This window comes from Pimephales promelas, chromosome 25 (assembly GCF_988280905.1).
Source record: "Pimephales promelas chromosome 25, fPimPro1.hap1.1, whole genome shotgun sequence".
Lineage (NCBI taxonomy): Eukaryota > Metazoa > Chordata > Actinopteri > Cypriniformes > Leuciscidae > Pimephales > Pimephales promelas.
In genome coordinates this window covers 21,946,534-21,968,275 of record NC_142793.1, presented here as the reverse complement: position 1 = coordinate 21,968,275, position 21,742 = coordinate 21,946,534, and the positions used below count along the sequence as shown (strand labels likewise).

The 21,742-nt window shown below is 39.9% G+C and overlaps 1 protein-coding gene across 3 annotated transcripts in view; it reads left to right on the top strand.

Moving 5' to 3' along the window:
• scaper (S-phase cyclin A-associated protein in the ER) overlaps nucleotides 1–21,742 on the top strand; it is a 107,517-nt gene that overhangs the window by 72,526 nt on the left and 13,249 nt on the right. For all 3 annotated transcript variants that reach the window (XM_089127495.1, XM_089127494.1, XM_089127493.1), the window contains 5 exons: nucleotides 494–617; nucleotides 3,967–4,187; nucleotides 6,564–6,719; nucleotides 12,961–13,207; nucleotides 15,797–15,946. In XM_089127495.1, the coding sequence (XP_088983621.1) occupies nucleotides 494–617; nucleotides 3,967–4,187; nucleotides 6,564–6,719; nucleotides 12,961–13,207; nucleotides 15,797–15,946 (898 nt within the window). The remainder of the gene's footprint in view (nucleotides 1–493; nucleotides 618–3,966; nucleotides 4,188–6,563; nucleotides 6,720–12,960; nucleotides 13,208–15,796; nucleotides 15,947–21,742) is intronic.

The following is a 21,742-nucleotide window of genomic DNA, read 5'->3' as shown; positions in this document are numbered from 1 at the left end:
TAATAATAATCACCAATGTATACAGAAAATAATTAAAAATCGATACAAAAAATAATTTAAGACAATATATATATAATATTTGTCACTAATATACCTTGTCCCAAAAATATCACAGTACTTCCTATACTTCTTTTTTTGTAAGTGATTAAGCTCTCATCGGGGCACATCTCTTGTTTTCTCTCCAACATTACGTAAGGAGCTGTTCCTGAGAGAAAATCCCTTGAGCGTTATATTCCAAGTGTTGTCATGCTTCTTGGATTGCGTGTGATGTTCACACTCTGAGCTTTAAGTGTCAGTTTCCTCAGATAACCTTACTGTATTACAGCAAAGAACCCAACTCATCTGATTGGCAATCTTTTACACTGCCAGTCGGAGTAGCCCTGAAATGTTTATGTGGGGCCTGCTCTGTATCCTGATCATTTAGATGGAAAACTCAAAACAGGAGAAGCTGTCTGCGTTTGAAAACCAATCCCCCCCCTCTCTTTCTCTTCAGGTCCCTATGCGCTGCCGTGAACACGTATTACCTGTCCTGTGCGCACTGCCACAACAACTGCTCCTATGTTCTCTACAGCAACAAAATTACTTTTCTCATGGACCTACTCCTCCATCAGTTAACAGTGAGTATTAACAGCTGAAGTTAACGTGAGTTTGCATAATCCTGTGGTTTTGGGGTCTTAATGTACCATAAATCCAAGTTTTTGTCACTACATTATTATTGTTCAGCCAAAAATAGAAATTCCTCACCCTCATATTGTTCCAAACCAACATACTTTCTTCTCTGGATCACAAAATTTGAATATCCTGGCAGTCAGTTTCCATATAATGCAAGTGAATGAGAACGGGACCATAAATCTGGTTTTAACAAAGATATATGTTTAATGTTTTATGAAGTCTTACAATAGGTTTGTGTGACCAAAATTAAGGCTTTTTACCGGAGAATTTACCAAAGCTCTTGCTGGCCTATTCGCGAAAGGAGAAGAGATTCATTCTGAATGAATCATTCGTTTGAGTCCAAAAACTTTCAGTGAATAAGTTCATCCAGTTTGCAACACCCATCTGAATGATTCATTCTCAAATCTGGCTAATCCGATAAACGTATTATTTGTGAACGATAGCTAAAATCTCACAAAGATATCGGATGACTTCATAAGACTTTTAACAGAATATAATGCTTCAGTCACTTGGACTACTTATGATTCATTTAATGGAACTTTGAAAGCTCCAGTCCCCATTCATTATAACTGCATGGAAAGGAGCAACCAATACATTGTTAAAAATGTCGTCTTTTGTATTCCACAGGAGAAAGTAAATAAAATGTGTTTGGAACGACATGAATGGGAGGGGAAAAAATGACAGAATTTTTAGGGTGAATTAATACTTTTAGGATGCGACTTCCACTTTAGCTTTTAAAGGTTGTAAAGTGCTGTTTTGTCATGTCTAAAGGGTCATTTCTGTCTTGTTCATCTTGCCAGAGCATATGTAGCTCATCTACCAGTTTAAAGCAAGCGCCAAAATGGATTTTAATACATACAACATTGCTCTTGTTTATATGACTCACTGAATCATCTTAAGTTCTGGGAAAGCTCCACTGCTGAATCACATTTCGCATTGCTTCTGTCCCTTATTTTTCGTATTCCCCCCCCAGCCTTCTCTCTCGCTCTTTGATTTTTGTCAAGGGGATTTTAGAACCAGGCTCACGCTACACTTCAAGCTCTTTAAGATGTCATTAAGACAAAGTATGGATAGACACACAAATGTCAGCAGGGTTGTGTTTACGTAAGCTCCTCACTGTTGAACAAAAGCAAAGGAACAAAAAGGTTTTCCACCGAATTCACAACAGGTGCCAAATTATATATATATAAATACATATTCTTAATAAATTTTTTCATAAATAGGATTAAATTTAAATGCAAATGTATTTGATGTCTGTGCATGCAGGTTGTCACATAAATATGTGTGTACAATTAGTAAATGAAACCCAGTTACTGAGTCATATAGTGTTTGTGAATGTGTGTTTGTGCAAGAAACATTGGTTTGGCAAATCATTAAGCCCCTGTCAGTCTAGAGACGAAATATTTGCTGGGGGCACAGGGGTTTATTTCAAACTTAACGCAACAGCAAGTCAAACCACTGATTATTTGACACGTGATGGATATAAACGGACATAACAGTCACCCAAATAAGTGTAAAAGTCAGTAAAAGTCAGCAAAGTTATTTTTGCAAGCTGACCTATGTAGCCATTTACCTGTGTGTGTGAGCGTGTTTGTGTGGCCACTATTGGCGTCCACCCTTCCCTTCCCTGTAATTAGATTTGTGGAGAATGTAGCTGGTTTTGCCTGCTCTCTCAGCATAGTAACATACTCCTCTGTACCTGTGCTAAAATCTCTATGTGTTTTATTTTATCTTTAACCAATGACATCTGACTAGTCTAATACCACCTTAATTCAATTAAACCTTAAATATGACATTTTAAAGTGTTCTTTATAGCAAAAGCCAAAATCGTCATGTTTGGTCATGGGAAATTATTAAATAAGTTACAAAATTGTTTATTTTGAATAAAAATGTATTTTTATATAGACTTCAATGGGAACCAAACGGTTCAAGGTCCAAATGAGAGTTTCAGTGCAGCTTCAAAGGGCTTTAAACGACACCAGACGATGAATAAAAGATTTGTTCATTTTGATGATTGAGTCACGAACGCTCATCGCAGAACAGAGCAAGGCGAGCATTTGTGCTTATAAAACTTTGATTTATTTATTTTTTAAATGAGCGATCGTTTCGCTAGATAAGACCCTTATTCATCGTCTGGTGTCATTTAAAGCCGTTTGAAGCTGCAATGAAACTCTCATTTGGACCTTAAACCGTTTGGTTCCCATTGAAGTCCATTATATGGAGAAAATCCTGGAATGTTTTCATCAAAAACCTTAATTTCTTTTCGACTAAACCCCCATGTCATCCAAGATGTCTATGTCATTCTTTCTTCAAAGTGAACTACTCCTTTAATTAGCTGTAACTACCTTTAACTAAGATATTTTACGTTAGTGCCAAACCTCACTCTTAGACATATACATTTTAACTGGAAAAAAAAGAAAAATACATTTATGTTCCTATCATTGCCCCCCCAAGGAGCATTCTCGTAGTATGACCAGTCTTTCTCAACACTAGAAGTGCTTCCTGAAAATGGGAATGCCCGCCATTGGCACACCACCAGGGACAATGTCGCTTCGAGTTGTAACTACCAATTTATAACCCTGGGCTGATGAATAATAGATCAGCGCCCTTGTAGTTATTTATGCACTAGAGGATCAGGATTCCAACCAAAGATTAATGGCTTACGTGTGGAAACAAAAGAGGACAGGATCCTTTTTATTTGCACCCTCTGCTTTAATTGGACATGTTTTAAAATGCAAGCTGAGGTTTAAATGACCCTGTCTATTGTGCAACAGTGCTGGGCCGGATATTGAGACCTCCATGGGCCATTGTTTAGTGATCTCAGATGTCCTTCAATGCCAAGATTGGTGTTGGAGACAACCATCAGTCAGTTGAGCTAGTGTATGCAAATTTAAAAGGGTATTTCTAGACCTTCCTAAATCAGTTTTCAACCAATGTTGGCTTCGAGTACTGTACATCTTTGCGATTTTTCTCAAATGCATCAAAAGAAGGATTTGCAGCAGTACAAACTGCAATAATAGTGTAACGGTAACAACACCGTATCAAATCTCCAAACAGTGTTTAAAGAAAATGCCTACAGTTGTTTGAACATGACTGTAGTTTTAGATCTTCCCGTCTTTGACGCGCTTGTAGACATGTTGCGAGTCGTTGACGAAGATGTTTCATCTGTCTTGATGAAACCTGAAAGCTCCAACGTGTCTAGTCTGAGGATTGTGACTACAGTTCAGCTGACAATGTCTTTGTTTTTTCTCTTTCCACCAATGATGAATGACACATCTTTAACCGTTTCTGTAGCTCTTCGTGCCTGACGAGGACACGTCAGTCTTTGGCCGCAGTGTCAATAAGCAGATCTTTGAGGGTTTGACTACAGGACTTCTGCAGACAGTCGCCACAGTGCTGGGGCAGTTGCACCCAACTAATCTGAATGGAGATTCTCCACGTATATGCAGTCCAGATGCCAAGAGCAGACCTGTCGCCAGTGAGAACTTCAACACACGTACTCAAGATCTTATCAGGTTATTCATTTTTATGTTTTCTTTCCATTACTCTTCCTCATCTAGCATCTTGAATACATCTTGAAAATCGTACGTCTTGTGTTGTAGTAACGCATTGACATTATCATGTTCATTTTTGGACATAACAAAGAACTTGTATTTGTAACTTGTATTTTGTATAAATATTTGCATATCCACGGCAATATACTGTATAACCTCTTCAAATTTTGCAATACGTACTGTAGCCAAGCCCTTACCATTCTCAAAAAGAAAGAGCTTGGGTTAACTGAGAAGAAAATTTACAATTTACAATGCAATTCATTGCATTCTTAAACCATCCTTTTTTCTTTACCTTTTCCACACACATCTCCTCCAGCTCATCAGGCAAATGGAGGCAGGAAAACATTTTCTCTAAGATTAGAAAACTAAGCATGTGGTGAAAAAACAAAAAACTGTATAGAGTGACATGGCTTTTGTTAGCAACAATATTTTTTGCAATGTGAAACATTGGAATGATATCCCTTGAGCAGGGAATGACCTCTTGGAAAAGATCCAGAGGTTATCCAATTTGGGAAATTTGTTGATAAGAGTACTCCATTTTAATGACATCATAGTCTTGTACACATCAGACCATGCTTTCTGCACTTTGGTTGGGTACAGTATGCTCTTGGATGCCCCATCTCTTTCCTAACTTAGCTGGCAACTCCTTCACAGATCTGTGCTCTAAACCAAAGTTTTTAGTGTCCACATTGGCCAAAATTCCCTTCTGGAAGTGCACGACTTTCATTTGAACTCCGCATGAGAGTAGGGCAGTGCGGAGGAGAGCGCTAGCGCTGGGCTTTCTCCTGCTCTCTGAGGAAAGGCAGACAGCCCGGCCTGCTAAGAATCCCAAGCTTCCCACAATCCCTCAGTGTTCCCTCCCATGATTTGTTTGACACGAGCAGTCTCAAGCCCAGTGCAGTGACCGTGGAGTGACCTTGCAGACATGGCCGGAACTGGCCAAGTAGTGGCTGGATTACTAAAAATAAATCGAAGAATTAAATAAAACCTTTTTTAAATTTCGCATTTTTGGTTTTGAAAGAGAAAAGAGGACTATAAAAAGAATAACGCATAAAAAACAATCAATTAATTGGCTAATGGCAGTCGTGGGTTAACGATTAGCGAGTCCGACTGGTAACCCAAAGGTTGGACACCCTGCATATTGGCTGCCCACTGCTCTGGGTGTGTGTGTGTCACGGTTTGCAGTGCGTCTGTGTGTTCATTACTCACTACTCCTATTGTGTGTGCACTGACTTGGATGGGTTAAAGGACAAATTCCTAGTATGGGTTACCATACTTGGCCTTCACGTGTCACTTTCACTTCACTTTAAAAAGAATAAACTCCCTGAATGAGTCTCATACAGGCTGGAACATCTGATCATGACTGATCACTTTGGCTCTGTTGCCCGGATGAAGTCCATCTGAGAGGCTGCACAATGGTGTGTGGAAAGCCGCTTTCTGCTTGAGCCAATCCCAAGAGGAAAATAAAGCCGTAACAAGGGGGCTTTAGTTCGGGCGATGGTCGACCTATTGAGAAGAAGTAATTACCTTTATTGAGTGCACATACTTTTGACTGACAGCCGCAACAAAAGGAGGTATGAGGGAAATCGCAAAAAAGAGAGAGAGTGAGGGGGAAGATATAAAGATTGGGAGAAACTGGGAAACTGAGGCTAAAGTGGAGGGTGTGAAATGCGGATCTGCAACCGAGTCGGCTCGTTGCTGCTCTGGAGCCACAAAATGCTGGCCCAAACTTCACTGGGAGGTCCAGTGATTGACTGCCAGGAGACTTTACACTGGAGTGCTGGAGGTGGGAGAGGGTGGAGGGACTGAATACCTGAGGCATGAGGGAAGAAGGGGGGCTTTTCTCCTTTTCTAGATCTGAGCTGGCACACGGAGTCACAGTCATCCACTAATACTGTAATTAGGCCTGATTTGTAGCCAGGTGGGTGCGGACCAACACCGTCATGAGACCTTTCATTTGACCAGACAAATTAGAGATATAGACATAATAGGCAGGAGTTGAGGGCTCAGATGAGAGCTCAGATTTCAGACCAAGAGCATTCTGGATAGCAGTGACCTGCCTACTAGACAGTAGGTGTGCTCCGAGTGTAAAGTCTGTTACAGAATGTCCTAACCTATATGCTGCGTTTGAAATGCATCATTTATGCAACCTTTGCATATATCCTAGAGAGGCAATTCAATGTATTGGAAAGCGGAAGGGAAAATAAATGTTGACTATAAATGTAGTCTAAATCAAAATGATGTTCCTGTCAAGAAAACGAGCATGATTAATGTGATTGTCATCCAAATGTTTTCATGTGTTTTGAAGTCTGACGCGTTTCGGCTTGTTTCCCTCAGCTATGTGGTGAACATGGGCTTGATCGACAAGCTGTACGGCTGTTTCCTGTCCATACAAGGGCCGATCGACGAGAGTCCCAAAATGGCTGCCTTTTTGGAGCAAGCCACTGCTTTCCTCCATGGGATGTGCAAGTTGAGTTTTGGCATGACTGGGCGGTGAGTGGTTTCTAATGTTACTTTACTTCATTTGTCTCCAATATCTTCCTTTATTTGACATGATCATAGACAGTAAAAGAAATGGACAGAGCCATCTCATTGGAACATTTGAAGCCCGTTTTTGGCGATTTTTTTTAGCTGACGCGTGACTGCGTAATGTGACGAGAGCAATCCATCTGTCTTCTAGTGCTGTGGCATGAGAAATCTGTAGGAGGAGCTGTCCATGAGCTAGGAGAAGGAGACAATTCTGCTAGGTATTCTGATTATTTTGTCATTTTGCCTCCACGTTTCCCCGATTGCGCGTGAGCTTCTTCTCCTGTCCATACGGTGATCTCTCTACTGTGCGACAGAGAGTCGCGTGGGTATGACGCAATCGTTAGCCTACTTTCACTAAAACTGCTTCTACGGGGCCATAACATAAGCTACAAGGCATTTTATACATTGTCGTGTTTCTTTAGAAATAAATAAAGGACAAATGGGGTCTTCCAAACGCCTCAGATGTAAAGTTATTCGCTGTCAAAGTGACGCCAAAATGAATGGGAGTCAATGGGAATGCTAACGCAAGTGAAGTTCTGCTACAAGATGGCAGCTCCCGCGAGGCTTCAACTTCCGGTCGATGGATTACCCCCTTGGACATGACCCTCCAGTCCACTTACAAAATAACATGGTGTATACTCGGACTTTCATCATAATAGTGGTATTCTTTGAATTACATTGAAAATATAATATATATATACTACTTATGTTATTTGGGTATGATAATTATTCAGTACCAAATGGGAAAAATCAATCTTCCCACCATATGATGCCATCACTATACCATGATTCCTCCATAGTATCTATTTTTAGTAGTCGCACCCTTCCCAAACATCCCCAGACAAGCAGATAACCTCATTCCTTTCTAAATTAATAGGTGAAGTCCACTGTAGTTTTGTTGTTCTGCTGTGTGAGGAGGTGCAGACCAGAGACAGCAGTCCCATCAATCAGCAGCTCATTTCCCAGTGTCTGACGTTAGCCCTGCAGAGCCTGTGCTGATAGTCATCTAGCGACTCCGCAGCTCTGTCTCCTTGCACTGTAAACTCCTGCCTGCAGCCCACCCACGTGTGTGTCGGAGTGCGTTTTGTGCATGCACAGCTGCTGACAGAGGCTAACCACGCAGTCAAAGCTTGCGATATCCCGACTTTGACCTCTGACCCTGACTTGCAGAAAAGACAGATCACTGTGATGCTGCACTGTTGCTTTCTACATACTTTAAATTGCATTGTAAACATTTTAGGAGGGATTGTTTTTGTACATTGTGATGTTGAAATTCTGCTTCAGATTCTGTCTGGGCCTGATAAGGTTTATTAAAAGGTAGACAAGAAAGTGCTACTGATGTGTTTCAGAAAAACCTTGAGTCTTTGCATTTGCAAAAAAATCGATTTTTACATGCAAGTCCATTCCAGTTCACTTGGATTTTGGAGTTTCTTCAAAGGTCTTAGCTCCACCTCAATTGGCCAGCTATGTTCTTTTCCAGCTGTTGCATGCTATGACGACATCCAGCTGGTTGTGACAACTCCAGTGTCTCTCCCAACATCCTTTGGCTTCTGACACTGAATATCTGTGAGAAACTCCATTGCCCTTTTTTCTCTTTAATAGTCCTGCTCAACGACAAAATCAACATCTTTCATAATCGAGTCAGCGTGCCATTCTGTCATTCTTCACCTTGCTGAAGGCCAGGAATTTGTCCCTTTGTGGTTCGTGTTAGACATTTCCGAATTGCTCTACTCTTTTGCTGTTTCCAGAGCCTGCGATTCGTTCTTACAGCGAGTGCTTTGTATTTCTGTCACCGGCTACCAGTGTATTTGTTGGGATTAAATATTCATTCATTAATAGTCATCAACGGCCAATAAAAGTCAATGAGTCCTTGTGCTAAGCTAACGATGGCGAGTTAACATGAATTGTGGCCTCTACTGCAATCAAAATGGATTGAAATGGTGGTGCCAATGCTAAATTCTCCTGGAACGTTGATCAGCAGAAGCTAGAGGGGCGCTCTTGGTGTAGAGTGATAGGAAGTTAGAAAGAGAGAGATTGGGAAATGGCACAGGACATTTTCGGATGCGGACCACATTCCCACCAGATTTTAGGGACCTTGACTAATTTAGAAACCTATTTTTACTCAAGTCTTTAAATTACCCCTTTCCCTCAAGGAATTTGTTTCAATGCAAATCAAAGTTCCAGGTGTGTTTTGTCACGTCCTTCCTAAATCGAGTAGACACTAACAGCATTACCACAGGTTTAGCTGTAAGTATGGATTAATCAGATGACGCTGATTTGGGGTCAGTAGGTAGACTCAAATTGCCTCTGTCAGGCCTTTCACTTTCATCCCACACTGCTGTCTCCTGTTTCAGGGTCAGGAGATGTGAAGCACGTCATGCACAGTCACTCTATGAGAACCAAGTCTTTGTTCCCTCATGTAGACACTGATCGTGACTGTCGGTGGATGCTGCCCTTATCATCTGACCTGAGACCAGCTCTGGGGATTTTCTTACGCCGGGTAAGGTTAAACGTGGGTGAGGAGCGCAGAGCTGAGATCAGTCGAACATGGTGGCTTCCTCCCGGAAGCTGATTCTGAGTTGCCGATCTCTTGCACTTGGTGTGATCTCATTGTCGAGAGTGAGGTTTCCCCCTCACCAAGCTTGACGCTCCTTTCCCCCCTTGACTTCCCAAAAGGTCTGTTTCCCCTCCAGTGCATTTAGTGTACTGTTCACAGATGTATCCTCAACTGCAATGTGACACCTTGTAGAACTTGCCCCTTTTAGACTGTTTAGGGATCAGCCCTTGATACCAATAGGCAGACTCTTGCCGTTGCGCAGTAACAGAAGATCTCGTCTCAGATCAGCTTAAGGACCGCTTCTGCTCATACCCTGAGGGATATGAAGTTACCAATCCTGCTAATCTGCAGGGTGTTGTCCTGACTAAGACACACAAACATGCTGCTGTAAATCTGGTAAGATGGGTCTTAATTAAATGTCCTGCAACACAAGATAGCCAGAGAGTAAGGCGAGTTTGCATAGTTGTGGAGCCAGTGCTTTTGGCTGACAGATGGTTGTCCAAGTTCCAAGACTTCCCTCTACTTTGGCTCTACTGTTGCTGTGTGGAGCGCTCCAGTATGTTTATTGGTGTATGAGATGTTTGCTAAGAGGCTCAACTTCAGTTGGTGGTTTGTCACATTTTTAGATCTTGTCCTTACCTTGCCTCTACGTCTATCTCTCCCTACATTTTAGATATTCATTCTGCTTATCTGTCAATTTCATTCCATCAACACTTTGCATTTTTTCCATGTTGGTCACATTCTTTTAATTAGTGGATATCCTGAGTATCTCTCTATACATTCTATATACATTCTATACATCTGTTCACCACATTCTATCCATCTCTATACATTCTATATACATTCTATACATCTGTTCACCACATTATATCAATCTCTATACATTCTATATACATTCTATACATCTGTTCACCACATTCAATCCATCTCTATACATTCTACATACATTCTATACATCTTTTCACCACATTCTATACATCTCTATACATTCTATACATCTGTTCACCACATTCTATCCATCTCTGTACATTCTGTATACATTCTATACATCTGTTCACCACATTATATCAATCTCTATACATTCTACATACATTCTATACATCTTTTCACCACATTCTATACATCTCTATACATTCTATATACATTCTATACATCTGTTCACCACATTCTATCCATCTCTGTACATTCTGTATACATTCTATACATCGGTTCACCACATTCTATACATCTCTATACATTCTATATACTGTATATTCTATACATCTGTTCACCACATTCTATCCATCTCTATACATTCTGTATACATTCTATACATCGGTTCACCACATTCTATACATCTCTATACATTCTATATACTGTATATTCTATACATCTGTTCACCACATTCTATCTATCTCTGTACATTCTATATACATTCTATACATCGGTTCACCACATTCTATCCATCTCTATACATTCTATATACATTCTATACATCTGTTCACCACATTCTATCCATCTCTGTACATTCTTTATACATTCTATACATCTGTTCACCACATTCTATCCATCTCTGTACATTCTATATACATTCTATACATCTGTTTACCACATTCTATCCATCTCTATACATTCTACATACATTCTATACATCTGTTCACCACATTCTATCCATCTCTATACATTCTAAATACATTCTATACATCTGTTCACCACATTCTATCCATCTCTATACATTCTGTATACATTCTATACATCGGTTCACCACATTCTATACATCTCTATACATTCTATATATATTCTATACATCTGTTCACCACATTCTATCTATCTCTATACATTCTATATACATTCTATACATCTGTTCACCACATTCTATCCATCTCTATACATTCTATATACATTCTATACATCTGTTCACCACATTCTATCTATCTCTATACATTCTATATACATTCTATACATCTGTTCGCCACATTCTATCCATCTCTATACATTCTATATACATTCTATACATCTGTTCACCACATTCTATCCATCTCTGTACATTCTATATACATTCTATACATCTGTTCACCACATTCTATCCCTCTCTATACATTCTATATACATTCTATACATCTGTTCACCACATTCTATCCATCTCTATACATTCTATACATCTGTTCACCACATTCTATCCATCTCTATACATTCTGTATACATTCTATACATGGGTTCACCACATTCTATCCATCTCTATACATTCTATATATATTCTATACGTCTGTTCACCACATTCTATCCATCTCTGTACATTCTATATACATTCTATACATCTGTTCACCATATTCTATCCATCTCTATACATTCTACATACATTCTATACATCTGTTCACTACATTCTATCCATCTCTGTACATTCTATATACATTCTATACATCTGTTCACCACATTCTATACATCTGTTCACCACATTCTAACTATCTCTATACATTCTATATATATTCTATACACCTGTTCACCACATTCTGTCCATCTCTATACATTCTATATACATTCTATACATCTGTTCAACTCTCTAATACATTCTTTTCATTCATTTTATGAATCTGTCCACCACATTATATCAGTCTCTCTGTACATTTGTCCATCACTCTCTATCCATTATATAGCTCACATTGTCCATCACATTCATTTTATACATCTATAGGTTCATGCTTTATGCATGTAATGCATCTGTTTATCAGTCTATCTTGGTATACATTCTATACATTTGTTCTGTCCATCACATTATATCCACCGCTCTACACATTAATAGTAGAATTGTTTCTTCATTTTTTTGTATCCTTTTTTTCCTTCTCCTGAATCTCTATTTTACTTTACCTCACACTTTGTTTCTTTCTCTCTGATCTCCAGTCCCTGATCCCAGGCTCAGAAGTGTAAAGTCTTTCCTATCTCTCCTCATATATTTGGCCGCAGACACACCGTCTTAGTGTTCATTCCTGGCTCGGGCAGGGCCAAATGTTACCAGTTAGTCCTATTTGCCCCCTAGGCATGATTCACAGATGGGGCTTGCCTTCGTTATTTATATCAGAAAGGACAGGCTCTGGTCTGGCGAGTAAATCTAGAAGCCGCAGGGACCAGACATCTCACACTTCCTACATCCCGGGTCTTCGGTTTTTGTTGCTTAAGCAAGTAACCAGCACCACATCAGGTTCTGTTACATTCAGACCACTCCTTTGGCCACCTTTTGCCACACTTCCCCTCTGCACTAGAACAGCCCTGTGCTCTGCTTACTTTGTTTGAAAGGCCAGTGATTCAGATTGAAAGGTGCATAAACATGAGGAGCCTTCTTTCACTGGCCTGGTACATTGGATACAATGAGGAACACCTTTGGCCTTGCTAATAGAATTAGTATACAGAACAGTATTTCTGACCCTGATTTGTTTTTCATTCCTGGAGTGCCAGTCACTGGTTGACGGGTATTACCTGTTGAACAAAGTGGTCTTTTGTCCCACATCTTGTGTGATTGATCTTGTTTGTTTATATTTGAGTAAGAGCACATTTCTACACAATTTTCTGGATGTCTGTTGCTATCTCTCTTCATGTGAGCCTTCATTTAGGTTTTGTTCAGATTGGCACACTACCAATGAATGTAATTCTTTCCCCTTTAATTGTCGTTTTCAGTTCTCTGAGTATCTTTGACAACAAACGTCAGGACCCTACCGGTTTGACAGCCCTCCTGCAGAGCACTGATCTGGTGGGCGTCCTTCACATGCTGTACTGCATACTCCTCCACAGCGCTCCCCCTGAGCCTCTCTCTGTCGGCCCCACGGGCCCCCAGGGGCCTTACAGCTCCGTCGTCATCCAGGTGGCCCTACAGGGGTTACGCTTCCTCAACACCTTCGCCCTGCTGGACCTCTCAGCCTTCCAGGTATTCATTTCCGATGTTGTTCTCTTATGTCATAGATGTGTCAAATGGTATATGGTTGAAAAATTAAAGTGTCAGTGACAATTTTAGGTTAAGTCTGGTTCAGATTACATGATTTTAGCCTGATTTTGGCATGATCCGTTTAACATAGTGTATTCGTAGGGGATTTGTAAACGACAATGGGCGTCGGGACGCAAGATTCGATCGTATCGTCTCGTATAGTGTCACAGTGGGCGACAACCTAACCTACCTGCAACCATCCTACGCCCATGCTTCACAACATCACAACAAAAAGACTAGCATGTTTAATTTTTTTGTTGTATGAGGTTGACCAATAGGAGCACAGAAGCTTTTCCGTACACAACTTTCAAAAATGGCGAAATGAAAGAGAGACCAGGGTGCTAAAAGTAAAAGTATATAAGAAAACAATATTTTACCTCAAATTCACTTTGGAGGATTGACAGCCCATATTGTCCTCTTCGAACAATCCAGAAACGCGTCCTGTCGGGTTTTCTTTCATTTTTTACTTTTTTCTGGACACAGGAAAGCCAATACAACACTCACGCTTAATCCATTTTTTGTTTACGTTCATTTCCAGAAGTCACTTGCTACTGATTTCGCCTTCTCGATGACATCACGTGCCTCGTTAAAGATGGCACGCAGTGACTGGTCAGCAATGTGTAGTCTTGAATGTGTCTTGTCTACGACACAAGTCAAAATCGCAAAATCTGACACAGTGACTATTGTAACAGATGAAAAATTCGTGTAATCTGAACCAGGCATTAGATATTCGTTTAATTAGTTAGTTAGTACACCGAATTTCTAGGTTTTTAGGGCCCGATTGAGTACACTCAGGAAAAAAGAATCTGGCTCAATTGTTTTATAGAGTCCAGAAGACCGTGTATGCCTTCTGAAAAGTACCGCAGCCGTCTGGGTAGCTACGCTTCTAGTGATGGATAACCTTATTGCTCTGGTCCTGTTTACAATCTGTGATATCCTGCCTCTTTGATTCAAAGCTCTGCGGAAGGATGCAAACATTTTTTTTTTGTGGTAGTTCAAGCCACCCTGTCTGCTGAAAATATATATATATTTTTTCTTCAGTTCGGCCCTCAGCTAGTGGCAGATATGTGGCCTCATTCCACAGACAGACGTTCTGAAAAATAAAGCAATAAAAATAAAAAAAGCGTTGGTACGTCTGCACACACAAATGTGGGCCGTAAAGACATAACCCTCAAAGCTAATGGTCCAATGCCCTCAGAGCCACTGGTAGGATATCAGTGTTTCTTCACAGAACAAAGTTAACCCAGTGGATGTAAACACACCTGACCTCTGACCCCGGGCCAGCCATGTTGAAAGCTCTGGGTGAGTAATGCGGACAGTGAGTGGCGTAACATGCACAGGCTCCGGTCGTACTTCAGCCGGCATGATAAAGAGACGAGAACGGTATCGCTAGGCTAAATCATCATGTAAACACCTAGGCGTGAACAAGGAGGGTCAGAACCCTATGAATTATTTCAATGTGGTGTTTGTAGAAACAACCGCACCAACTATTCATAACAGTCAGTTCTTTGTAATTAAAGTAAGTGTTATAGAGAGTAACTAAGTAGTTATGCTACTAACTTAATTTTTCAGTTGGGTGACAGCAGTAGAGTGATTCAAACTCAATGAATCAATTTGTTTGGTTCAAGAAACAGTTTATTGATGGGATTAATTTTAGTAAATTCATTCATTTGGATATTTCTCTTTCATTTAAAATGATTCAGTCCCTATGGGGACTAATATAATGTAATATACAAGGTATGTGACTGTCACTATTTTATATAATATATAAAAACCCTGTACCTCATCTATTTGTTTTAATAAAAAAAAAGTAGATAATGCTTCAATCGCCTTTAAACTTAAAGGATTCTTGGTTCTGCATCCTAACAACAGTGGTTCTCAGAGTTGGTTGAATGCTACTCTGGCAAATCAAACAGACTGTCTGTGGTGATGCAAACCCAGCTTTTTACTCCCATTACATATGCTGGGATTTTCAGGTATTGTTGTTTGTGGTTGTTTAGACTCTCCATCCCATAACACTCTCCTACCCAGCAGAAACTGTCAGTAGTTTTAGTGCTGACCCTGAGGCGCTCAGTCATGTTGACATGTTTAATAAATACTGTCTCTAGACCGGCAGATAGCATCTCTTTAGTTGAGGGAATTGGGGGGTCTTGAGGTGGGACTACTGATTCCAGAACCAGTTCAACCTACCAGTTCAACCAGTGTGTTGTGAGCACCCTCATTTTGAATCCAAACCTGTATGACTTCCCACTGACTTTCATAGCAGACAAAAATGGTTCTCCAAAAAATCTTTTATGTTCCACAGAAGCCATACAGTTCTGGAATGACATGACGGTGTGTAAATGATAAATCAGTTTTCATTTTTGTGTGATCTATTCCATTTTAACAGTGTCAAATCCCTATAACGTCTTTAATATGTGACATTTTGAATGTCTCGCGTTTCTAATGTGCAGAAAGACGTGTGTGCATGCTCTTTTCTAATAGCTATTCCCTGATGTGATACCGCTGCTGACCCGTGTCTATTGTTTCCAGTGTGTTTTAGGAGCCGAGGGTCTTTCTCTGGCCTTCAGACACATTGTGAGTTCTCTGCTGTGGTACTGTTCTCAACAGAGCTCTGAAGAGCTGCTTCACGAGCTCATCATCTGCGTCGGCTACTTCACTGTCAACCACCCAGACAACCAGGTAAGATTACATACATTAGTGTTACATGCTAGCTGGTTTGTTTTATGAATCCATGAGGTTTTGTGATTATATATGGACGATCGGATCACAAGTAGACGAGGGAGACCGAGGGTGTTTTAATGCGTCTCTTTTGTCCACTTTCGACCACTTCTATCCTGATTTCTTCTAAGGTAATGTCTATGGGAGAGTAAATTTATGCGCTTTTTCAGATCTTTCGATCTAATCGACAAAATAAGTGCAATTTCCATATGAACGTGCCCAAAAATGACGGAAAAACATGGAGAGCAGCAGCTTTCGAGTGTCTGTTAGAAATCAGCAATGGTTAGAGAACGTAATTTGTGCTTGGTACATTTTCCAAACTTGGGTCTTCAGCCGACAAAGTTTAAATCCTGTCTGGCTAATTCCCATGTTTCCGGATTAGGTCAGTTGGTCGAGAGTACGAAAGCAATCCGGTCAAATGTGTCGAAAATGTGTCCGGTCAAGCTCAAAACGTTTTAGCAAATTTTCCATTTTAGGAAAATTTTCCAGCGTGTTTCTGTATTTGGTTGTTGTGAGTATTTGCAGTGTTTTTCTATATTTGGTTGCGTTGTGAGTATTTGCAGCGTGTTTCTGTATTGGGTTGTTACGAGTATTTGCAGTGTTTTTCTATATTTGGTTGCGTTGTGAGTATTTGCAGCGTGTTTCTGTATTGGGTTGTTACGAGTATTTGCAGTGTTTTTCTGTATTTGGTTGTAAGTATTTGCAGTGTTTTTCTGTATTTGGTTGTGTTGTGAGTATTTGCAGTGTGTTTCTGTATTTGATTGTTGTGAGTATTTGCAATGTTTTTCTATATTTGGTTGCATTGTGAGTATTATTTGCAGTGTTTCTGTATTTGATTGTTGTGAGTATTTTCAGTGTGTTTCTGTATTTGATTGTGTTGTGAGTATTTGCAATGTTTTTCTGTATTTGGTTGCGTTGTGAGGATTATTTGCAGCGTGTTTCTGTATTTGATTGTGTTGTGAGTATTTGCAATGTTTTTCTATATTTGGTTGCGTTGTGAGTATTATTTGCAGCGTGTTTCTGTATTTGATTGTTGTGAGTATTTGCAATGTTTTTCTGTATTTGGTTGCGTTTTGAGTATTATTTGCAGCGTGTTTCTGTATTTGATTGTTGTGAGTATTTTCAGTGTGTTTCTGTATTTGATTGTTGTGAGTATTTTCAGTGTGTTTCTGTATGTGGTGGCGTTGTGAGTATTTGCGGTGTGATCCTGTATTTAGTTGCGTTGTGAGTAGTGATGCACCGATGTGAAAATTTGTGGCCGATACCGATAACCGATATTAACATTGCTGTTATGGCCGATACCGATATTTACCGATGTCGATATCCCTGTATAGAAAACACATAGCGAGGATTAGGGCTGCACGATATTGGTAAAAAATGACATTGTGATATTTTATTTTTCTGCGATATATATTGTGATATAAAAACAATTTCACCAGATTACTTGAATTGCTCTATTTGGAAAGAATGAATCATTCTAGAATGACTGGGGTAGTTTTGTCATGGAGTAAATCTGCATAGAAACTAATATTAATAGAATGTTAACAAAATGTGTTAACATTCTATTAATCTATTAACCTTACACTTTACAATAAGGTTCCATTTATTAAAGTGTACATTTAATGTGCACTTTAATAAATGGAACCTTATTGTAAAGTGTTTCCGATTTATGTCTCTTGAGCTCAGTGTTGGACAGATCAGTTGTTTTAACCATTCATTAAAGTGAATCGGTTCAAAGGAGTCATTAGTTCGCGAATCGGACGTGTCATTAACGGAACCACGGCACACGTTGTGATTATCCAGGCAGTTTAGAACATCGCACGAGATTTGTCTCGACCTATTTTTACAGTCTATGGTCTCGACAGTCCACACAGAAAACATTTCATCAACAGATAGATTTTTTTGGTTTATTGAAAGTGTGGTTTCACAATTCACGACCAGTAGTTCAGAAGAAAAAAACTTCGGTCTTCCGACCTTTTACCATCGTGTATTCTCAAAGATATTCAGTCAACTCAATTCATAAACATGCGGGAGGGAGGGAGAGAGAGAGAGCAAGACATTTTGAAGACGGCGCGCGTGACCGGTGCTTTCACTCTTTCTTGTTCCCTCAGTTAAACAAGCGCAAGACATTTTGAAGACGGCGCGCGACCGGTGCTTTCACTCTCTCCTGTTCCCTCAGTTAAACAAGCGCAGCAGTCACTCATCTACATCACTTACCGGTCAAATATGGCTTTGGCGGGACAAAAATACGCATTAGGAAGGCTGGCAGAAAACAGCTCACCAATTCTAGTCTTCGTGGCTTGATGTTTAAACGCACTTGCGCTTTTAATACGCGTGCAAAAACAAACACCCCCGCCACCACGCACGTCAAATAGAATGATCATCGGCCTGTTCACATCGGCCCTATTTTGACATCGGAACGATACCGATGTGTAAAAAATTGACCAAATCGGCCGATATTATATCGGCGGCCGATATATCGTGCACCACTAGTTGTGAGTATTTCCAGCGTGTTTCTATATGTGGTTGCGTTGTGAGTTTGTGGTGTGATCCTGTATTTAGTTGTGTTGTGAGTATTTTCAATGTGTTTCTGTATTTGGTTATTGTGAGTATTTGCAATGTTTTTCTGTATTTGGTTGCGTTGTGAGTATTATTTGCAGTGTTTCTGTATTTGATTGTTGAGTATTTTCAGTGTGTTTCTGTATGTGGTGGCGTTGTGAGTATTTGCAGTGTGATCCTGTATTTAGTTGCGTTGTGAGTATTTGCGGTGTGATCCTGTCCCAGATAGCAAACTGACATTGAATCAACGTGGAAATATGACATCGAAACAACGTTGATCTGACATTGTTTTGCTCATCGAATTAACGTTGAACCAACGTCAGACGCGTCATTCTTTCAAAACCAACGGAAAATCAACTTGAAATCAACGCGTTGTTTCAACGTTATGAAAGCAAACCAATTTTCGATTTCATTTAGCTTTGAAGAATGCCGCGTCTGACGTTGGTTCAACGTTAGTTCGATGAGCAAATCAACGTTGTTTCAATGTCATGAGAGACGTCGTTTCCACGTTGATTCAATCTCAGTTTGCTGTCTGGGGTATTTAGTTGCGTTGTGAGTAATTTCAATGCGTTTCTGTATTTGGTTATTGCGAGTATTTGCAATGTTTTTCTGTATTTGGTTGCGTTGTGAGTATTATTTGCGGTGTTTCTGTATTTGATTGTTGAGTATTTTCAGTGTGTTTCTGTATGTGGTGGCGTTGTGAGTATTTGCAGTGTGATCCTGTATTTAGTTGCGTTGTGAGTATTTGCAGCACGTGTGTTGTCTTCAGTTGCAGTGCGTTGAGCTTTCTCGCCCACCGTAAATAGGCATAGGTCACTCTGCACAACAATCTAGAAACTATCTGAATCAAATCAACACTGAATTAGTAAACTTTGTGAAACACAATGCATCTAAATGAACAGCAATTCGCAAGTAGTGCTTCACGTAGTCTCACACGGCTTATTTTATCAGCGTAAAAGATCCTTTCCTCTCCGTCACTGAGGTGTGTATAATGTAGATCAAGAGCAGGTGTACTTTTCTCCTTACAAACAACCAACACAATAGCAACAAAAGGAGGCTGTTGAATAATGCAGTGACTTTGCCACCTCTGTTGGCTCTGCACTGTGTAGTAGGAACGGACATTGTTATCCTCCGCCTGGCAGTTGGCCCGTTCTTTGTTCAGTCCTGGAGGAGGGGGAAGGGAGCTGATCTAACCTGGCAGTACAGATCACAGATCAGCCTGGCATGAAGAAGTGGGAGTCCCTGATACCGTTTGCATGCATCGTTTACCTGGAAGCCACCGACTGCATGGCAGGTGTGACCACGCCACACTCGGTCGGGTTTTAGTTATGCGTTCATCACGTGGAAACCTCCTCCGTGACGTCTTAATGTCCCCTCAGGGGACGGGGAAGGGAGGGGTCAGAGTCCTCGCAATTTATGTGCTTCTAATTTAAAACATTTTTGCTCTTAATTAAAGAAACTGCCTCCTTTTTTTATAGCCGTTCGGTCCTTCTGTGCTGCTGCCATCCAATTTAATTATTTTGATGTAGGCAATTAGCATTTGTTGGCCATTGTTGGGTTGATTTGCATATTATATTGGATAATTGAATGAGGGTTGATGATTGAATTAAGGGGGGGCGTGACAGATGATTGGGCTTTGTGCTCACATGGGGGAACTTAAACGTCGAGCGGGCTGGGAATAACGCCTCGTGAATATTCATATCTTCCCAGCCCACTTTGCTAATTTGAAAAATGCCAGGCTGCAAAGTCTTTAAACTTGTGACTTCCCTCCAGGACACAAGCTGCTGTTTTATGCTGCCATTTGGCTCACATCAGGGTTTACTATTAAAAACAGAACCAACACTGGCAGGTGTGCTGGAGAGAGGTGGAAAGACTGAAGTGAAGCTTTTCAGCTGAGATGCATTTTGGCCTAAATTCTTGCTGGTACGTCATATAAATAAAAAAAAATATGTTTGATACACCTACTACATGTGTGCAGCCATCACAAGCTGATGTGAGGAATTGGAACATCATTTTACATCATCAGTCTCCTGTTTGATGACCTGAATGATCCATCCCATTTCTACCCAATGTTCCATTTAAAAACACATTTTTGAACACATTAGTTGAATCGTAACATTTATCAGCATCAATATTGAACGTTTCCGTTTTTATGAACGTATAAATTGTGTATCATCGGTATTGTAGCTGGGTTGTTAACATACATACTGTACACACCTATTGATCACTTTGTTTCCTTCACTATTATTATGGGCTCTTGTTTTTCTTGCATTTATCTTCCATTATTATCTTCCATTTGTCTTTAAATTATTATTTATTCTATCCTTTGTCATTTTTCCATCTCTCTCTCTCTCTCTCTCTCTCTCTCTCTCTCTCTCTCGTGTGTGTTGAATTGATCAAAAGTGTCAGTGAAGAAAGACTTGCACTTTGTCTTTTAAAGAATGCTGAAAAATACACAGAAATATTAAGCAGCACAAGCAGTTTTATATTAAAATTGGTTTTATATTTAATATTAAGCAGTTTTTTAACATTGATAATAAAAAATAACTCTTGAGTACCATATATATATACAGTATATATATATATATATATATATATATATAAACTATACATATAAAACATTTTAAATTGTAATATTTCAATATTATTGTTTTTACTATAATGTTGATCAAAAAAATGTAGCATAAGAAATTCGAAGAAATAAAATAAAAACTACCCAAAACTTTGAATGGGGGTGTGTATAAACACACTATATATAAATGTTATGTATAGTCTTTAGCATATAGTTTTTATTTTGATGGAGAAAATGACAAGGCAGAGAAAAATGACTACTATGGATGCCTGCTAAATTTCAAAATCAACCACATTGAGTAATTTTCTCTTCCTTGTTATTTTTCCCATCAACTAAATATACAGTATGCCTGCAGCAACACCAACCAATCGCGAAAAGCACTTCAGCACATTTACTCTGAATTAAATGACATAAACATCAGCGTAGGACTTGGCACTGCGGCCCCGCCCCTCTCCAGTCGGATACTTGCCAGTGTCAGGGGCCCTGGTATATATCCACACGGCCCTCGTACAGGATAAATGGAGACGGGAGCGGGAATATTTGACTTTTTCAGACTAATGTAAGCACTGGCAGAAGACAAAGACGGCGCTGACCCTGCTCTGTCTCGCAGCGATTCAGCCAGCCTG